This window comes from Macrobrachium nipponense, chromosome 2 (assembly GCF_015104395.2).
Source record: "Macrobrachium nipponense isolate FS-2020 chromosome 2, ASM1510439v2, whole genome shotgun sequence".
Classification (NCBI taxonomy): Eukaryota; Metazoa; Arthropoda; class Malacostraca; order Decapoda; family Palaemonidae; genus Macrobrachium; species Macrobrachium nipponense.
This window is the reverse complement of record NC_087201.1, coordinates 49878195-49900769: the sequence shown is the minus strand read 5'-3', so window position 1 is coordinate 49900769 and position 22575 is coordinate 49878195. Positions and strand designations below refer to the sequence as shown.

Here is a 22575-nt window from a genome sequence, read left to right as displayed (position 1 = left end):
TTTAGCATGATAAGAAAGAAATTCGCGCTTGCGCGCCTACGTAATGATTGTAAACAAAACAACGCCTTGATCCGTGAACTCCCAGCATCCCTCAAGGCGCGTGATTCAAAAGTTTTCGGTTGGTAGGCCTATAAGTATTTTTCCGTGAATTTTTAAAAAAACTTTTTTGAGTCGACGTATAATACGTCCAATTGGCATACGGGAGACATTTTGACTCAACGTTTGATACGTCCAATCGGCGTAAAAGGGTTAATATTATTTGAAAACTAGTACTGTATATAATTATTTTAGCATAAAATGTAGTAATGCCCTTAAAGATATAATTATACATACACTTCCAGCCCAAACAGAGGGCAATAGTTACCACTATAACATATGTGTATCTTGTGTGGCAGAGAGAGAGAGAGAGAGAGAGAGAGAGAGAGAGAGGAGAGAGAGAGAGAGAGAGGGTTATCCTTATTTAAAAGAGTGAAATAGATAGATTGTTGTATTTCTTAAAAATACTATCACATATGAATTTTGAAATTATATTACTATTATTATACCAAAATATTAATAAACATATACACATGTACCATAGAAATTCTCTTATCTCAGTAAAAGAGAGAGAGAGAGAAATTGTTGCGTGATCTTGAGTGGGCACCCCTCCTGTCACATTACTTGATATGTTTGATAGCTGTTGGACCCCAGCCATCTCAGCTTGGCTACCTGGAGTTCAAAGACAAGATGCGGGGTAGAATGAATTTTCTTTCATTCTTACATAATTTAATTTTCTTTCATTCTTACATAATTTTTTTATTTATAAACTAAAATTTTGCTAATTCACTTTAGAATTTTCTTTAATGAATTTATATTATTGCTGTTTACATTAATATTGATATTTGAAAATTAGTAAATAATTTATTTATCATACAAAAAACAGATATCTCTGAGAGAGAGAGAGAGAGAGAGAGAGAGAGAGAGAGAGAGAGAGAGAGTGAAATGGAAAGATTAGCGTAGTATTTCTGTAAAATACTTTCTCATATGATTTTTGTATTTACAGTTTTCGTTATTATTATTATTATCATCATTTGAAAATATTAACAAACATATGTATACGTACATATTTATTCACTGTAGTATTTTCTTTAATGAATTGATTGCTCTTTACATTAATATTAATATTTGAAAATTAGTAAATCATTTATTTATCATACAAAAACATACATCTCTGTAAGAGAGAGAGAGAGAGAGAGAATTATTATTTTTATGTGATATCATTTAATCTTATCAAACTTACATATACAGTTATGATCAATATTAATATTTTAAAATTAGTCAATCATTTTTTATCATAAAAATGCATTTAGGCATGAAAATAACATCAAAATACACTAATTAGTGACTAATTATGGACATAAAACCCCGCGAATAGACTAATTTCCCGCAAATAATATACATACATATATATATGTACATATATAAATATGTTATATATATTATATATATTATATATTATGTATATTATATATATCTATGGGCAGTCCCCAATTATTGGTGGCATCGGTTATCAGTGATCTGGTTTTACGGCCCTTCCTTAGAGATGATGCCAACTGATTTTCAGCCCCAGTATGCAGCTATCCCTGGTTATCAACACTGATAACCAGATTTTTGGTTATCGTCACACTGTCAGGAATGGAACCCTAGCTGTCCCTTGTCTGTCAAGGGTATTAGGTTCCAGAATGCTCTGTGATGGACGAAAATCCGCGAAGTGGCAAGTTACATATTTATTTTATTCATATATATTATTCAGCTTTATACAGCCTCCCCAAACTCTTATAAACCTTTCTTTCACTGTAATTAACCTTTCCTACTCTGTTATTAACTTTTCACACACTTACATACAGTGGTACTTTGTTTCGGCGATTTATGGTGTCATAATGCACCGAGTTCCAGTTATTGGTGCCAATAATAGAGTTATGGTAATATAGCATACGTAAAAGAGGTGCCATTAACAAGTTATCGGCACCATTAACCAGATATTGGTGGCATAAGTGAGGCAAATCAGAGTTTCCATTGATGGCGATTTTCCCTTATCAGCACCCCGCTGATAACCAGGGACTGCCTGTAATATGTACGTAAGTAAAAGCAGCATTTTTTTTTATTGTTTGCCAAACAAATGCTCGTACTTCAAACTGACCGATTATCTTGTTTATATATACTTGTTTGTATTTGATGGTCTACTGCATCCTACAAGAAAAAATTGCATTAACATTTTTTTTATTTACAATATATAATTTGATGAAAACCATATTCGACAAAATAAAAGAATAAAGGATTTCAATATAAAATTTTGCTCCTCTGAAGGCATCACTTTATCAAGCACTTCATCAGGTGGTGCGTTGTCTTCCATCTTGTCTGTATCTGTAACTTATGTTTTCGCTAAAAGTGTAGGCATAACTGTTGTCTTCTTCTGAGTGAGGAACATAGTTAATGGAAGTTGCTGGCATTGCTTTTTCTTCTGGACAGGAATGTTTTTATAAACAAATGCCACCCTTGATTATATTTGAGAACTGCAACAAACGAAGTATCTGGGGTCCCATTCTTAAGCCACTCTCTGAAGTTGTTTGGCCATTCTCTCCATGGTTATGAGACATTGAAGTGTTTGGCCAACATCCTCTTCTTCAACCCCTAGTTTTTTCTTGTTCCTCTTCCTCTTCTTCGCTTGCTGACTTCGTCAGAGTCTTCATCTGTTAACGGTTGTGAGTGGGCATCAATTAGGTTAGCATTGACATTTTCAGATGTAATATCATTGAAGCCATATCCTTCCAGTAGTGTTGCCAGCTTTACGGCTTCATTTACTACAGTGATGGACTTCATCAGGAGAGAATCCTTTATTATTGTGGACCACAAATATTTCCAGCTGGTATTTAAAGTTTCACTCATCATCTTCATAACCCTCTGAATACAGGTAGTCCCAGATAACGTTGTTCTGGGCTTAATGTGCATACAGCGCTATAAGTGCTGTAAGTGCTATTTATTCCCATTATAATTTTGATGCTTCAGGTTACAGCAATTTTCAGCTGGAAAGTGCACCACCGGGGACAGAATCCCCGCTGTGAACCAAAGACTGCCTGTATTTAGGAGACACGATGCAGTGGTGTAGTCAGTCCAGTACGCCTTAGTGAGAAGTCTTCATCAGAGTCCATACCTTCAATGAGGTTTTGCAGTGTTTTCTCCTTATGCAGGCAGTCCCTGGTTATCGGCGAACTTGGTTAATGGCGATTCTGTTTCATGGCACTCGTCTAGCACCATAAAATCGGCGATTTATGGTACCATAATGCACCGAGTGGCGATAATATAGTTATGGTGCCATAACATACCTGCAGAGGCACCGTTAACCGGTAATCAGTGCCATAAGTGACATAAATTGATGAGTTTTGGTTAATGGTGGTTTTCACTTATCAGCACCCCACTGAGAATGGAATCCCTGCCGATAACCAGGGAACATTATATAGATATGTATGTATGTGTGTGTGTATGTATGTAGTATATATATATATATATATATATGATATGGATATATATATATAATATATATATTATCTATATATATATATATGTATGATATATATATATATATAATATATATATATATATATATATATATATATATATATATATAGATAGGTATATAATATATATATATATATATAGGATATATATATATATATATTATATATATACTATATAATATAATATATATATATTATATATATATACCGTATATATATATATTATATATAGATATATATAGATAGATATATCGTATATACACACAGTGGTCCCCAAAAATACCAGACCCCCCTGCAATTAGTTGGAACCCTTATAAAAATGTTGAAAACAGCCTATTTTGTTATTTAAACTCAAGAAAAACAATAAAAATTTTTATACATGATCTTTTAATAGTTTTAAGAAAAGAAAAAAAGAATTTCTGGATATTCCTTATAGAAAAATACAGGCAGTCCCCGGGTTACGACGGTCTCGGCTTACGACGTTCCTAGGTTACGACCTTTTCAATTATATTCATCAGACATTATTTCCAGGGTTACGACGCCTACAACGTTCATCTGGCAGATGAAATATGACCAAAATTGCAAAATAATCAATATTTGAAGGTTTATTTTGATGAAAAATGCCATAAGAATGCAGTTTACATAGTTTTCATTGCACCCAAAGTATTAAAGGTAAGGTTTTCTTAGGATTTTTGACGATGTTCTGGCTTACGACACGTCACAAGAACGGAACCCCCGTCGTAACCCGGGGACTGCCTGTACTGCAAATAGGCACATTTTCTGTGAATAATGGAGGGAAATGTTCCTGAGGGAAATCTGTGGATCCGGAGAACGCAAATAGGGGGGGTCCACTGTGCATATATATACACGTGTATATATATATATATACAGGGGGTCCTCGAGTTACGACGTTGATCCGTTCTTACGATGCGTCGTAACACGATTTTCAGCGTAAGTCGGAACATTGAAAAATACCACATGATTTAATGTAAATACCTATCAATAACAACGAGAGAACAATTCCTTACCTTTATTAGTTTGATTGGCTTGCACACTGGAGAGGAAGCTGCGGTGCTGGAGAGACTGGGGGAGGTTAGTGAAGAGAAAAAGAACCTCCAGAAGTTGCTGGAGATGCTGAGGCAGATGATTCTTGAGGTGAGGCAGAACATACTAGTACTGGAGATGCTGAGGCAGGTGATTCTTGAGGTGAGGCAGAACATACTACTGGAGATGTTGGGGCAGGTGAGTCTTTAGGTGAGGCAGAACCTACAGAAGGTGCTGGAGATACTGGGGCAGGTGAGTCTGGGTTAGCAGAACATTCAGAAGGTGCTGGAGATTGTGGGGCAGGCGAGTCTGGATTAGCAGAGGCAGCTGAGGTAGAGGGTACAGGATCTCCTGCAGGCCTCTCTACCTTCTTAAAATACTGCTCCAGGTTAGTCTGAACAGAGAGCGACCTCTTTTCATCCAAGATCTCCTTGTAAACACTGCATCAAATCCATGACGCCTCTGGAAACCCTAGTGAACCTGTCCAAGTGGGATCCTGAGCCTCAAAAGTTGACAACGCTTGCTGCAACTCTGCAAAACCTTTTATCAAGTCCTGCCTTGTGAAAGCCTTAGGCTCTGGGGTGGGTGCTTCTTCTTCTTCCTCTATTATCTGCTTCTCCAGTTGTATCAGGTCCTCAGCAGATAACTCCTCGCCATGAGACTCCAGCAGCTCTGTAACATCATCAACCTCCATCTCCAAATTGATTTCCTTACTCAGGGCAACAACGTTCTTGACAACTAGCTGAACTGTGTCCTCAAACCCATGGAAATCATTCACAAATTGAGGACAAATTTTCTTCCAGACACCATTCATGTTTGTTTGTTTGCTTACCTCCTCCCAGGAATTAGCAATGTTCTTTACAGCATCAAGGATGTTGTAGGATTTCCAAAAGTCCTTCAGAGTCAAGTCCTTCTTGGTTTCAGTTGCCTGTAAAGCCATAGCAATTGTCCTTCGTAGGTAGTAGGCCTTGAACGAAGCAATCACTCCTTGGTCCATAGGCTGTAAAAGGGCCGTGGTATTAGGTGGAAGGTAAACCACCTTGACATTAGGGTTGAAGTCTCCCAGCTGGGCAGGGTGTCCAGGGGCATTGTCCAGCACTAGCAACACCTTAAAGGGGATACCCTTGGAGGCGCAATACCGCTCCACACTTGGAACAAAATGGTTTACGAACCAGTCCTCAAACACTGCAAGTGTCACCCATGCCTTCTTGTTGGACTTCCAAATTACTGGTAGTTGACCCTTCCAAATGCCCTTGAGTGCCCTTGGATTTTCAGCCTGATACACCAACAAGGGCTTCAGTTTGAAGTCGCCAGCAGCATTACCCCCAAGAAGTAAAGTTAGCCTCTCCTTGCTGGCTTTATGACCGGGTGCTGACTTCTCGATGTAAGTGCGGTTAGGCATACGTTTCCAAAACAAACCTGTCTCGTCTACGTTAAACACTTGCTGAGCAGAATAACCCCCCTCCTTAATTATCTCAGACAACGCTTTAGGAAATTCACTCGCTGCTTTCTCATCCCCACTAGCAGCTTCACCTTGCAATTTAAGGTTATGGTAATTGGCCCGAGCCTTAAATCGCATAAACCAACCCCTACTAGCCACAAACTCTTCACTTTCACTTCCCTCCCCCTTTTCTTTTTTCAACGCTTCAAACAATCTTTTCGCCTTCTCCTGAATCACCATAAGGCTGACTGGGATACGCCGTTGATTTTGGTCTTCCAACCAAAGCACCAATAACCTTTCCATTTCAATTATTAGACCACTACGCTGCTTAGTTATCACAGTCGCTTTCATAGGAGCAGATCCTTTCACATGTTCAACGATGCGCTCTTTATCTTTGATAATGGTAGCAACGGTCGAACGGCTAAGGCCAAGCGAGCGGCCAATGTTTGTTGGCGTTTCTCCCTTCTCAGATCGCTTTATAATGTCCACTTTAATTTCCATGGTGATGGCCTTTCTTTTCTTCGATGCACTACCATCAGAAGAGTCCGCCTTGCGCTTGGGAGCCATAACAAAGAGCAAAAAGTTACAAAAACGATACAACACGAGGGAGAGAGAGGCAGTGTAAACAACCAAAATGGCGTATGGGCGAGGAATGAGCGTAGCGAAGCGACGCCGTCTCTCCCCCACAAAGCGTATTCTTCCGCCGTGCGCCCGGAACTAGTTCGCGTTTGTTTACGTTGCTTACAACGCTAAACCGCGTAAGACGGAACGACGCAAAATATTATTTTTATATTTTTATGGGGGCGCGTTCGTAACCACGAAACATCGTAAGTCGAGACCAGCGTAACCCGAGGACTTACTGTATATATATATATTATATATATATATATATATATATATATATATATATACACTCACATATATACATACATATTACAGACGGTTCCCAGGTTACACTGGAACCCAGTTTAATGGTTCTATATGCATCATTTATTTTTATTATGATGTACCATTTTACAGAATTTTTTGGGTTATGGTGTGCCTGTATGTACATGTACAGTGTGTGTGTATATATATATATATATATATATATATATATATATATATATATATATATATATATATATATATATATAATATATATATATAGTAACGGGTAAGATTTGGAAGTATAAAAAAATTGTTGACCAGCTTGCAAATGTTTTGACAGTAGCTTTGGCAAATAAACTATGATGCAAAAAAAAATGATTAGACTGGATTTTTATATACATGAAATTAAGGTTCAAATCTATTATTCTGCTGTGTTTGGAAGTTTGTATTTTCTTTTCCAAAAATTTGTTTGGAAGAATATATTTTCATACAGATTCATGTGTCTCAGCTTGAAGACTAGGAGGAATAAACATGATGCCATATTTTTGGAATCAGTTAATTTATGTCTTACTTTTACAGTCTAGTTATAATGATAATCGGCATCACTCTGTAGTCTTTTAGGGAAAAGTGTTAATACTGATGATTTATATTGTAATTTTCTTCCAGGTTGACCAAATGAACAAAATTGTAGAGGTATTAGGAATGCCTCCTAAGCATATCCTTGATATGGCTACTAAAGCACGTCGCTATTTCGACAAATTGCCGGACGGAACTTATATCCTCAAAAAGCCTAAAGATGGCAAGAAGTATAAGCCACCAATGAGTCGCAAATTGAGGGATATAATTGGAGTAGAAAGTGGTGGGCCTGGAGGTCGCCGCCTCAATGAACAAGGTCACTCTGTTTCAGATTACCTGAAATTTGAGGATTTAATTAAGAAAATGCTCGACTATGATCCAAAAACGCGGATAACTCCATACTATGGCTTGCAGCACAATTTCTTCAAGCGAACGAGTGACGAATCCACCAACACAAGCAACTCCACCAGTCCAGCAATTGAGCACACAGTGGCCTCTCCCATCAACCATTCAACCTCACAACCTGGTTGGTTTAATCCTCAGATCCTTTCATGATTTATTTTGTAATAGATGAGGAATATAAGATATAATTATACAGTTATTGCAACCTAGAGATTTGGTCACACACTTGTGGGTGAATCACTGATGGTGTTATGTATTGGCTTTGTGTTCTGGATACCCCATTCGTTTTGAGGGTTTAATCCCATATACAAATATGACTCTAGGATGATTCTAGGTAGTGTGTGACTAGACTCTCAATTGTATCAACTAATGTACAGTTAATTTATCAGTAAAAATATCATGTAGATTTATATGCCATTTTTAATCATAAAGAATGTAAATTTCTTTTCATAATTTAGTTAAGTGTAATAATATTGTATATGTAAAAAGCATGAAGTATAGGTTTTTAAATCATACACATTACAACAACCCTGACATAGATAACCTAACCAAAATTCACAGTATGGTTTGAGTGCATATGCATGTATACTCTTGTGTAAGTGCATACATTTGTATGCATCCTCACATTCTTTTGTATACATGTATGTCAGAAAGTTCTCAACTTGAAATTTATCAAGGATTTTATTTGGTTTTTGTTATATTTTCTTTTAAGTGTTACCCTTTTAATTTTATTTAACCTTCATTTGTTTTGGGACGGAAGTAGGTATGAAAGATTTTGATGGTAGATGAGTAAATGCAGCCGTCTTTATAGTTATTTTGTTTGTATGTGGATAAAAGATTAATGTGTAATTTAAAGCTGGAGAAATGATTAAGCTGGGTTTTTTATATGTTTATTTGGATGCATTTATCTTAGAAAAGCAGTCCAATTACTAGATGGTACTAAGAGATTTACAGGGTGGAGTTAGAGTAGAGATTGATTTTATAAGATTATTTCCTAAGGAAAGAGGTGCAAGTGTGGTGTAGATGTGTGCAGTCATAGTGCAAATGCTCTTATTCATTTCAAATTAATTTTTGTTCTCTTAATTTATTTTTATTTGTTTTGTTTTGTTTTGTTTTACTTCATTTTTTTGTTAATATTTTCAGTTGTGGTGTGTGGTCGTGCACGGTCAGACCCGTCTCACCAGCACACTCACACGGGCCACTCTCACGGGGCTATGGACTGTGAGGTATTTAGTCATCATGCAGCTCATCCTCCACACCCTGCCCACCATCCTCGCCATGTGCACCCATATCATGCCCACCGTTGCCGACCGCTTGACCCTCGCCCGTTGGATGCAACGGGGCGACCTCAGCCACAAGCCACTACTGGGAGTAGCTGTGTGGCTGCAGCTGGAGGAACTTTGCCCCCTACAGCAGTATATGCTGCCCATCCATATTTACCCATGGCATTGGACTGCACCCAGACTGGATCTGTCAACATTCCACTGGCACCTAGCAGTAGCAGCAGTGCAAGTGGACCACCACCAACAGCGTATCAATATCCTAGTGTGCCCTCATTCCCACCTTCCACCTCAAGTACCACTGGTGGAGGAGCAAGTGGAGGCCAAGGAAGCATGGTTGGTTACACTTATACAAGCGGTTCATTAGTGCCGGTTGTGTCAGGGGGCCCCAGTGTACTGTATGAAGGGACGCGCCCGCCCGGAGGACATCTTGAACAGCCACAGCCGCTGCCTATGCCACAGCCTGGAGGAACTTCGTCATCATCATCATCAGCAGTAACCAGTGGAGGTGCAGTAGTGCGTGTAGGACAGAGACAGAGCAGCAGTAGTGGCCGTACTGAAGGAGGAGGTAGTGGGGGAGCAAGTGCAGGGGGAGAAGATAGTCCTATGGTGGTGCAGCATAGCCCTTTGGCCAGTCATTAATGGCTGGGCTCACCTAGCAACCTGCTCAACAGTGATCTTTGGATAATAGCAGCTAGGCTGAAGACAGTGAAACTGATTACAGCCTGGCCATAGATAGAGCTAGGCCAGCGGCCACAATATGGTGCTGGATCGTGTTGTGTGCCTCGTGTCATGTGAGCCTGTGAGATAACACTCAAGAGTGGAGGCTGGCGGGACCCCACCCACATACCAAATTGACTGCTCGGCTCCCCTCTCCTTATTGGCGTGCTTTTATCGTTATTTATTACTTGCTAGTGAGGAGTGTCCTGTGGGTAGGTAACCTTGCATGCTATGTGCTAGGCTATCTGGGTGTCGAGCAGACTTTGTTGGCTAATCCAGTCTCAGGAACTCCCTCCCCCCCACCGCCACCACCACGTCTTTGAAACCCCCCACATCTTTGAAACCCCCCAGCCATGTAACAACAGTCCTCAACTACCACATCCAGCAGAATATCAATAAATCCAACACAATGCCTGCCTTTGAAGCAATTTTGTGCAGCAGACACACCTCCCTCATTTACTCCCATCTGATGCATCAACCAACTTTTGATTTATGAATCCAATACTCAGGAGGCGCATACGTTACGAGTTGATTTAATACCATTCCCCAAAATCTTGCTGGTGGACTAAAAAATTTCTTAACAAATTTCAGAGACTGATCGAGTCCACAATAATCTGCCCACTATTTGACATATATAGGCCTAGTTGGTTCGTGAAGAAGGCCATAGCAACCATTCAAAAAGTTTCCTGTATGGAGTGATGAGTAACCTTTATCCCTCCCTTTTATCCCTCCCCTCACATTTCATCGCCCTTATTACCATACATTGTATGCCCTAAGTTAATTCATCCGAGAGTGGTCATTCCCCCTCCCCCCAGTGTTTACAATTCACTGAACGCAGTTCCTCCCATTGTTGGTGCATCATTTGAGCAGCAAATAAACCTCCCCCAACACCCAGCTTCTGGCCAGCTGGACAGTGCTCAGTCTGATAGCAGCTTATATAGTAAATACTGTATAGAATTTCTATACAGTACTTAAAGCAAGCAAAAAACTTCAAACAAGAAATGTCATGGAGCAGTTTGCTTACATACTGACTTCTGGTAAATCTGGAATTTTCTGACCTAATTCCTTATCAACATCATGCCAAAGACCTAACGATACCTTCATTCCTATAGTATTTCCTCAGCAAGTTGTGTAACAGTTTGTAATTTGGGGGACCTCCATTGGCATATCATATATTACTGAATGAATCATTTCAGTTTTTCTTTTAATTTTCTAATTTGAGAGAGTTGCTCACTTTTAAATGTTGCTTTTTTCTTTTAGGTATCTTAAGGATTTTTTTCTTTTTAATATTTTGTCACTTTATGTACCTTATTGGTTTTTTTAACCAATTGCTTGTTTTTAATTGTCAATCAAAATTTTAGTGTGATCGATGTGAGAGAGCTGCTAATTTCATTGCGAAAATTGATGCTTGACAGAACATGATGGGGTTGTTCCTTGAAAAAAGTAAGGTATTTGAAATTAAGTTGTCTTTTTTCCGTAGCATAATTAGTTGGTATATGAACATATCACAAAGAATTGTGAATACAGAAGAGAACCATTTGTCAATTTTACAGGATTAACTTTAGATTTTTAAATACTATTAAATTGTTAAAAGTTTTAGGTAGATAATTGGATTTAGTTAACTGTAGGTTTTACATTATCAAATATGTTTGGTGATATTTCAGAATTAAGGTAAAACATTGTTGAATGAAATTACTGTTTAACCTAGTTTATACAGATTAACTTTATCTTTGTGTAAATGTTCTTTTTATTAGTTAATTGTTTTGAAAGTACTGCTATGTACTATACAGTTATTTGATGCCATTCGTTATGAAGTTGAATAGCATTTGTGTTTAAGTTCAGTGAAATTTAAGTCAATTTGGTCAATAAATTGTCATATTAGATATCTATTAAATTACATATGACAACTTCAGATTTTATTCCTCAGATGACTATGATTGCCCATGTTCAGTTTTGTTCCATCATACGGTTGGTTGGCTTACATAAAGCTACAGTTCAGTGCTTTGTGCTCTCATATGATGTTTTTGTGTGCTGTAAAATTTTTCCATTACCCCTTTCATGTTCTCTTGTGGAGTTACATCTGAGTGTTCAGAGTTCTACCAACATTAAATAGTCTTTGATTTTATTAGTTTACTTGTATTATTAAGTAACTGCTGGTCTAGAATTCAAAATTTATGACATCATGTTCCTGCAGTTAATAAAATAGATTATGATACGTATGTGAATTACAGCACTACAGATACTAGTATAGAAATCAAATGCTTTATTTTTTGTTTATACAAATGAATTTTAATGAGTTTTTTTATGATGAAAGGGCACATTTCACACGTAAAGTTTTTAGAAAGCACAGTTGATTTACTGTAACAATAACCAACTTTATGTTTGTTGCAGATCTATACATGGCCAGATCCTGTAAAACCTAAATAATGGGGAGAAATGTGGGATTTACTTTTTTCCATAATCTCTTCTAGCATTAATTTTCCCAGTCCATTGGAAAAATAACTGGTTTTCCATCAGTAGTGTTTCAGTATAGGGCATTTATTCTATTGATTGGTCATATGTACATCAGGGTATGTATATTTCATCTCCCAGGGGATTCATTCATGGAGGTTTATAATGAATTCTAGGACAAGTTTTACTCAATGCTGTCAAGACTTTCTTACTGGCATATGCAGTAAGCCTCATATTGTATATTATGTGAAAATGGTAGTCAGTTGAATAATGCCCTTGTTCTTTCTTTTTTATTATTTTTATTATTTTATAATGTGTACATTTGCTCACAGTGGCATACCTTTTGTGAACGCAGAGCTCACTCACAGTCAGTGTGCGCGGTCCATGATGTGTACATAGTCTAGCGGCTGTTGGGAGACAGGGTGGTAGGTCAATGTCAGACAGTAGGCAAGGTCAACAGCTTTCTGAATCTTCAAAATACATTTTGTTGATCTTCCTTTATGTAGGTTGATTGCAAACTCTTTTTTGGAAATTCACACAGCTGCAGAACTGCCTCAGACCAGTTAACGTTAAATCAATTGAAGTTTGGAGTGGTTGTATCAGTGCATGACAGAAACCAAACCTGAGACTGTCCTCTATACCGTATGACCTCAGTGCTCAGTGGCTTGGGGCTGCCTTTGATGACAGGGCACCATAGTGATCCATGAGTCCTACTGACCTTCAACAAAAAGTGCTGTGTTGTGTCACTCTTTGGTCCTCCTGTCTTGTGGCTCATACTGTGGGAAGAGAGAAGAGTGAAAGGCATCACACTACCTTGTGTGGTGTTATTTTGCTATTGACTCGGATTTTATGAGGATAAACAAGTATGACAGCTGTATTATTTATTATAAAGTTTTTTTGTCATTCATAATTGGCAAGGATTATGATTAATATTGTTAAATTTTACTTGGCTTTTAGGTGGTTGTGTGAAATAATCAGTGTAATGTTAAAAGTTTTTAAAAGTAATTTTTCATGAATAGGCTTTATTTATGTGCTTCATTGAAAACTATAACTGTGATTATGATTGAGGAACAGATTGTATCAACTCCTAGTATCTTGGAGTAAAGTGAGATTGATAGAAAGGTTGCAGTGATGAACCACCTCTTTTTTTATGAAAAAATTATTCATTTGTAGAGTAGAAGTTACAGATCTATAAGAAGTGAATCCCATAATCTCATAAAAGCTCCCAGAAATTATGGAATAGTGCAATGTTTGTATGCTAGTGGAAGTTGGTTGATCTTGAGGCAATTCCAGCTCTCCTAGCATGGCAAAACACTTGCTTGTAATTTTGTTGCCTCAGTCTGTCCTTGTGTAATCCCCAAACCATCTGTTTACATTATCATTTTGTACGAAAGGTAATGTAGAGGTAAATTTATAATAGTTTAAATCTCAAGGTAGAAATTCTCATGCATCTAAATTGTTTTCCTTTTCACAAGAATGCAATGACGGAGAAGTTAAGCTTTTGTGGCACTGTCATATTTAGGTAACTAGGTGGTTTATACTTCCTACTGGTTTTCCATAACCTATTGGTTAATGTTTACCAGTTATATCCACATGCCTTAGGTTCTCAACCAAGGACTCTGGCTGTAATATGCCATTGCTGATGGTGCACTGTTCCAACTAGAACACAGCACTGGCAGCCCCTTCCCTGAGAAAACCCCCCACTCAATGGCCACACTTTCTATCTTCTTCATCATCAGCAGCAGTAGCAACAAGAGTAGCAGTCAGGGATTGTAATTGATTATATATATATATATATATATATATATATATATATATATATATATATATATATTATATATATATATATATATATATATATATATATATATATATATATATATATATATATATATATTCATATCCATATCTATATCCATATATCCATACATACTTACACACACATATACATATACACACACACACGCACACAAACATCGAGTGATCGTAAGGAAATTTGAACAATGGTGTGCAGGGTCTTTCAACTTTATGCTAAAGTATTTTTGAGCAAAATGCCCAAGAGTAAAAGGAAAAGATCTAGTGTTCCAGTGCCTGTTTCCTGGTGGTCATATACTTTGTTTATATTTTTTATTACATTTTTCCCATATATATGTGTGTGTGTGTATGTACTTTGCTAAGCCTTAAAAATTTAGTAATTTCATATTTCAATCAGTTTACAGAATTGAGGTATTAAAATTTAATAAACATTTATATTTGAAATTTGGATGTTAATAAAGTTGCATTTTGTATTCATAGTTAAAATTTCCTTATGAATGCACTGATATTTAGTTTGATATTTATGTGAAAGTTGAAACTGTATACTGTAACACGATAAGGTATTGTTTGTTGCAGTGACCTTATACCCTATTCCTTAGTATCTAGTCAGGGAGGGAGACACAGGAATGAATATATTTAAAAGTGGCCATTGGGTGAAATGGGTGGGTAAGGGAACATTTTCATTGGCTCGTTGACCTGTGGTGCTCTAAAGAGTACGAGGTGCCACTGCCCTCGGGAATATTCTCCTCTTGTGTGCCGTGGCAGACCATCATGGATCTGTGATGTATTATATTTTGAGTTGAGAAGCTTACTCTTTATTCCTCTGTAAAGGATTTTAGATTAAAAGTTAGTCCATGATGGTCAGTATGCCATATGTGCAGCAGGCAAGATAAATAGTCCAGTGCCAAAATTCAAGGAAAACCTATAGTTTTATAAAAAGTTTTTCAAATTCAGAAAGGAATGGCACAAGACAGGGTTTTCCTTGTTCTAGAGGCTTGGAGTACCCTTGTGGGTGGCAGCAGAGCCATGATCTGGGCACTTACACATTGTTGGCAAAAATTGTTGTTGGGGTTCAGAGATCTAGAATGTTGATAGAAAATATACAACAGGTGGCTCAAAATTAAATTCATCAAAAAGAGTTTATCTCTCTTTGTTATTTGAGGAATTTAATTTTAAAAATGTATCCCTTTTAGAAAGTTTATCTTGCAAGAATTTTATCAAAAGGATTCCCCAACTCCAGTTGGCTTTCAATTTTGTTTCCTAATACATGAATATTAAATGAAATCATAAGTGCAATGCTAAAGTATCTTGTCAGCATGCTGAGATCTCGTTACCCCTGATGTATTTGTGATTTCTCTGCGTGTGATCCTGTTAAAGTGGTCAGTGTGACGATGGATAGTAAAGAATGAATATTTCAAAAACAGGTCAAAATGATTTTTAGATCTTAACCGACTTGTATAAATGAGACTCCTTGCTGTGCATTTGCTCATAGCTTGGGGAAAATGTTTGTTTATAATCATAAGTTGTAGTCTTCATAATTTATACATACAGAGATAAATAATTGGAGTAGAACATTAGCTGTAGGGTCATAAACAATTCAATTGCCAAGATAATGAAGCAGCCAGAGCCTTATATTTCAGCCTCCTTTGTGACACACTTAACAAGAAACTGGTACCGTAAAATTATTATCCAGTTGGTAGGTTATGCATTCTTTTTATTGAAGCTTTTAAAAGTTAGTCAGCAGGGATAGAAAACTGTGATTAATACTTTCACAAGTGAAAATGTGAATTTGAAGTTTATGGTAATACATAATATGAGCATATAAACACAAATACTTTCACACTCGCTGATATGTTGATTTTATTAGTTTTATCATATTTTCTTTCACTTTTAATATGAAATGTTGTTGAAGGAAGAAAAAAAAAGTAAAAATTTTGGCTGATATATAAGGGTACAGGCTCTAGCAACAGTCCCCTGACTGCCTGACCAAACCTCTCATCACTTCTTCCTCGCAGATTTAGGAAAAAGATTGGTGCTCAAAAATTAATCTGGGATTCAGGGAGTAGTCTGTTTCGGTTGTCTGTGGAGGATTAAAAAGTGAGTTAAGGATTGGGAGGGCAGTCGCTGCTTCCCCGTTGGCTTGACCGGGCCCTGAAAAGGTCCACGCTGCTGATTCTTGGACCAACGAGGTCAACTTGCTACTGCAACCGACCAAACCTGTGGTCTGACGCCGCTGTACCCGTTGCTACCCGTCTCCTAGACACAAATAGAACAAAATGTCTGCAACTTTGTTATTAAAAAATAAAATAATACTAATGAGAACTCTCTGCTTACTACCTCGGAGGATTTCTTAATTTCTTTATGCTGTAGATAAATTGTCCAAATTGCATCTTGAGAAAATTAAAGTCTGCACTGTAGGCCAGGTAGGCATATGCTTAGAATGTTCTTCCATAGTAAATTATGACAAAGGATATAGTATAGAGAATTTTAGTGAACTTGACCCTCTGTGGATTGATTACAATTAGATCACTTCTAGAACATAGAGAATAAAGTAGCATTTGGATAACATACATGGTATGAAGGTTTTATTCCAAGCTTAGCTCCTGGTCATTGTCGACCAGCCCCTGAATATGAACCTATTGCTGCTGTTGGAGGTTTTATAAAGGTTGGTAACAAAGAAGCTATGTCCCAGTGCTTGATGACATTAGAATTTAATGAAGGCTGGATTCAAACGTCAGCCTATCCACCTGTAAAACTGGAGTGTACTTGTTTAGCAAAGCAAGGGTTTTTACTAAAGTTAGGGTATATACGTTCAAGGAGGTTTTTCAGGGCAGCAGCTGTTGTAAAATGTGACAGTGTTGTGTGTTGTTTTACCACCACCCCCCCACACACACAACTGGATGGAGAAAGCTCTTTATAATTGAATTATACATTTTTTGTATATGAATGTGAATCCTCAGTCATCAACGTCTCTCACGCCCATGAGTCTGCTTTGAAACCTAGATTTGGTCAAAGTTCTTAATACTGGAAACAGCTGATATGACTTTGATAAAAAATATATAGTAGGTTAAAGCAACTACCAATAATCAGTGAGACCTATTTTGCAATACAATCAGCAGATGATAAAGTTAAAGTAAAGGAATATGACAGTGTCTTAGGCATGCATTACCAGGTAACAAAGTAATTTTAACATTTTATCTGCATTAAGCAGCCGATGGGGCTTAGTCGGAAATGGTTGCTTAAACAAATAATAATAATAATAAAAAGACGAAGTAAGTAAAAGTAATTATTAGACTTAAAAAAGGAACAATAATGTGCAAGGTTGAACACTATAATATTCCTTGCAAGAGAGAAAGAACCTCTTGAAAAGTTTTAAAATTAAAATTGAAAGTACAAGATAATCGCTTGATAATTAACGTTTGTGTTACATTCTACCCAAGCATAAGAAAGCAAAATTACAATTAATAATGACAAAAGTTGCTTTTGCCACAACAGATATGTATACTATGTGCCAAGTGGTCACACAACAATGGTATATGAAACGGAACAAATAAACAATGACCATTGAGGAGCAAGAGATGTGTATTTCTGGTGATAGAAATTCACTCGACGTGGTTCGGAAGTCACGTAAAGCCGTTGGTCCCGTTGCTGAATAACCACTGGTTCCATGCAACGTAAAAACACCATACAAATAAACAATGTACGGTATAAAAGAATGTTAGAACAGATTAGATGAAGAAAATACAAATTGAAAAAGAATTTAATAGAAGACCTGTTATCAAGACTAAAGTTGGTCCATTGTCATAAATAACAAATACATATATCGATATATGGCGAACCTCAAATGCTTGCTACAGGTAAAATTTGTAGGAAAAGGCAAGAACGTAGACGCTCGCTTATGTAATACTTGCATAAAGTAGAACTGACCTTGACAAAGGAGCATCTCGGTGGCGTGGTTGGTATGGTCTTGGCCTGCCACCTTGGTGGCAGCGAGTTCGATTTTCGTGCATTCCATTGAGCGGTTAGAGATGTGTACTTCTGGTAATAGAAGTTCACTCTCGACGTGGTTCGGAAGTCACGTAAAGCGTTGGTCCCATTGCTGAATAACCAATTGTTCTATGCAACGAAAAACATCATACAAGCAAACTTAACGAAAGGTAGTAGTTAAAACAAAAATAAAATACTCGACTGAATTGAGCTCAACCAAAGGTAGTCCAGCTGACACAAAAAATACTGAAGCGTCTGACATAGGAACTCGTGGGAAACGTTACATGTAGTATATTAGCCATTTGATGTGAAGAAAAACTCATAAGTACTGTACGTAAATTTCTAAAACTTTAAAATGCTAGATAAAATAAAAGGAAACTTATTGCTGAAATAGTTAAACCGAAGAAGACAGTACCAATTGCAAGATATGAAAAACCTCAAATTTAGGACTCTTCATGAAAAAACTGTGACAGTTTTAAACCATACTCTCACCACCCTAACAAAAGGCATTCAATAATTAGTAATACTTCGACACTCAAATTATCATATCGATTTTTTTTACTAAAGAATCGCTTAGTTGTCGACCATTTTCTTCGTGCTCGACCAAACAAATGGAAAACAGTCAGCCAGTGGTATTGTGCCTTTTTGAAAAGGCAAAACAATATTATTGCATGCTGATCTCTTGTAAAACACCCTTCGAACGAGTGTTGGTACAGCTACTCATGGGTGAGGCTGCCAAGAACTATGTTAAAATTTAAAGACTATGTAGAAGCTGAGGGTTCTATCTCCAACAAGTGCTCAGTTGTGATTAGGCAGGCTTGTTTTGGAAAAAAAATGGCAAACTGAGCCTACATCACTCAAAAGGATGTCACCGGCAGGTGCAAGCCAATGAAAAACAGATTTTTTGTTCTGTGGAAATGCAAGTGAGGATTTAAGATTTAAGCCTCTGCCGATCTATCGCTCAGAGAACCCAACGGTTTCTAAGAAAAATCATATAATGCAGAGTATATTACATGTAATATGGATGGCTAATGTAAATTCTTGGATGACCAGGCAGCTAGCTATTTATTGAGTGAGCGAATGAAAAGGTTGGCCCGAGTGTCAAGAATTACCTTGAGGAAAAATAATTGCCTATGGAGGCCTTATTGAGCTGGACATTGCTGTTGCTCATCTTCCAGGCTAGGGGCCAGAGGGTCCTACAAGAGTTTGCCCTTTAATATAATTAATCTTGTCATCCAACCCATGGACTAACATCTTAAGTCTGGGAGAATGTCTCCTACAGTACAATGGACTCTTTACTAGAAAAAATTGTGGCCGAATGCTGTAACAAAAATGCACTTTGAAGGAGTTAAGGTTGAACCTGCTGTGGAGGATGCGTGTATGTGGGTAAGCCCTTAAGTTTGTAGAGGTCAGTGATGGTATGGAAATTAATGGAGGAGCATTGAGCTGAATCCACCACAGAAGAACTGCAGGACTTCACGATCACCACCAGACAGTAGCTGGGGAATTATCTTCAGGAGAGCTGGGACAAAGGTAGGATGTCCTTAGTTCTCATAAAAAGAAATGTGTAAGATGAAGGGGGATTGCAAGGTTAAAAAAAAAAAAAAAAAACTGACAAGATGCAGCAAACAGTCATAAGCCTACTGAATGACTGTTTTATGTCTTACATTAGAAACATTTTAAATTCCAGGCAAAAATAAACATCATTGACAGTGATACAGAAACTTACTGAGTATAAAAGGAAAGGAATAGAAAGAAAGAAAAGAGAACTTACCCCATAAGTACACTATACCTGCCATTCGGGACTCCACCTTCTAAATAGTACTGTAATCACATCTCACCGCCTCTTCGCCCTCCATTACTCCTTGGGCATACGGCCAACTTTTCTGAGTACATATAAATGGAAATAATTTGTATTTATCTTATTTATTTGTATGTTTTTTTAGCTTTTTTGTATGACTTGCTAAACTTGTTAAATTCAAGTTAAAATGGTTGTAGTTTTGTATTTTCTGGTACGTACCTTTAATGAATCAATCCAATTTATCCGTATTCCATCTGGGAAATTTTTTTTCAATCCGTATTAAAATATTAGTTTTACATTTAAAAAATAATCCATTGAAACATATTCCCTCTTAAAATATTCATGAAGTTGACCTGGGAAATACTATAGATACGAAGTTGACCTGGGAAATACTTTAGATACGATTCAAATCTCTGTATTTGAAAACCTAAGAGACTGCAATGATACGAATGTTGGAGTTACAAAGTTTATCAAAAACGCCGCAGATAAACCCATACATACACATCCTAACATATCAAATGTACCTGCCTTAGTGGCCAGATATACTTTCAGAATTTAAAACGCGAAAAACATTCAACTGTAAGATAAGAATCTAAACAAAAGATTCAACTGAAAAGATAAATCATAACTTTATATAAATGCGAGCTTACTAAAAATTATTACAGCAATAAAAAGAAACAGACTAAAACCAATATATAGCAAACTATGAAAATGTCAAGGAGACAATATGTATTAGACTAGACATCTAGAGAGATGCCCTTATATCAAAGGTAACCCACAAACTCAGGAAAATATATTAATTTTTGATAAATCGGTAAGACACGCTATACTATAAAATGGAAAAAAATTCTTGGGCCCTAAGATACAGCAACATATTAGAACATTTTGTGAAAAGCAGCAATAAATTAATACTGTGTTACCATGAAATAAGCAATATAACTCGAATCCACTAATGCTTTTAAAGCAAGGATACACACACACACACACACACATATATATATATATATATATATATATATATATATATATATATATATATATATATATATGTGTGTGTGTGTATATATATATATATATATATATATATATTATATATATACATATATATATATATATATATATACATATATATATATATATATTATATATGTATATATATTGTGACAAAGTGGGCAAGAGCATCTGGGTCTGGATACCATTAATACTTGGTGCATGAAATAGTCAAAGATCTGTGTCTGGACACCATTAATATTTGTTAATCCAAATTGCCAAGTATCTGGTTACTACACTTACCATTTGTACATGCTAATACAAGAGACCCTTTTATTCCTGGGTCCGGGACACCTTTTGTACTTAGGGCACAGTTCATTCAAGTACCTGGTTGTTACTTACCTCACTACAGACAGACACCTGACCCTTCATCACAAATACTAAACGACTGAATACTCTAAAGGTAAGAGTGATCCCTTTTTTCTAACTGAACAATCAAGAAATCAATCAGTCTAAGTTCACTAAAATATGTGTGAGGTAATCTTAATTAAAGGGCATCACTCGTGCAAATTCAAATTTAAGTATTTCCCTGATTCTGTTTTATTTGTGGGAAACGTCACAATTATCACTCTATATTTCTACCTAAACAAAATAAAATATAGCTTAATACTGGGGTTGGAGTAAAATACTCATATAAATTTTAAATACAAAAATTTATTTCTAAATTCAAAATTTATAAGTGAAATTCACAATCTCAGGGAAATTGTTATTACTTGAAAACAAAAGTTTAATTAATTCTTGAATTAATTATTAAGCAAAATTAAATCGAAGTTTATCAAGAAAATTAATTAAATTAAATCATAAAGCAATAATTAAATTTGAAATTAAATTTAATTAAGTGCAAGTTAATTCACAAGTGTAAGATTTAAAATGTACACAATAGAATATTACTCAAACTAATTAAACAAAATAAAGACAATGCAGAAAAACATAATGCATAATATGAAAACAATTAAAGCATTGACAGTACAAACCTTAAGCATATAAAAATGGGATATATCAAGAGAACAAAGCAAAAATAAATGTTTAGAAATTATAAAACCTAGAAGTGCACTTCAAAACATTTGTAAAAATACCTTATACACAGCTGGAGCTTCAATCAAAAGGCCTGTTACAAATTTACACTTTTTCACTATTTTCTTGGCGCCTTCACAAAAACCAATAGATATAATACTATGTTCAGATTCCACAAACAACACATATATTACTAAGAATTATATAAAAATGAGTGACCAGCTCGTTACGTTAAGTTACTGAAACAGCCTCGCAACCGAGCGAGCGAGAGAGAGAGAGACTATAACGCACGCCGCTCTCCTCAAAGCGAATGAATAAAGTTCTCTCACCCCATAAGCGTATGGGCGATTAGTATTTAGTTCAAGACAAAAACATATTACGTCAGCTCTATAGGGGTACCTAATACAAGACCTCTTTGACTGCGTTCACATATGTCTATGAATAAGGCTCCCTTGTGTTCCGTTACAGGACCGACCGCGATGATAAAAAACTACGCCCGTGTTTACATCGATAAAGAAATCTGCTGGGCTAAGACATTCTCAAAGTGCGAAAACAACCTCTTCAAAAGGC

General features: G+C 36.5%; 1 protein-coding gene across 2 annotated transcripts in view; it reads left to right on the top strand.

The window, feature by feature from the left end:
* LOC135220563 (dual specificity tyrosine-phosphorylation-regulated kinase 1A-like) overlaps positions 1–16475 on the top strand; it is a 174747-nt gene extending 158272 nt beyond the window's left edge. For both annotated transcript variants that reach the window (XM_064257787.1, XM_064257786.1), the window contains exons 8-9: positions 7576–8011; positions 9031–16475. In XM_064257787.1, the coding sequence (XP_064113857.1) occupies positions 7576–8011; positions 9031–9809 (1215 nt within the window). In that variant the 3' untranslated portion in view covers positions 9810–16475. The remainder of the gene's footprint in view (positions 1–7575; positions 8012–9030) is intronic.
* The last annotated feature ends 6100 nt before the right edge of the window (positions 16476–22575 follow it).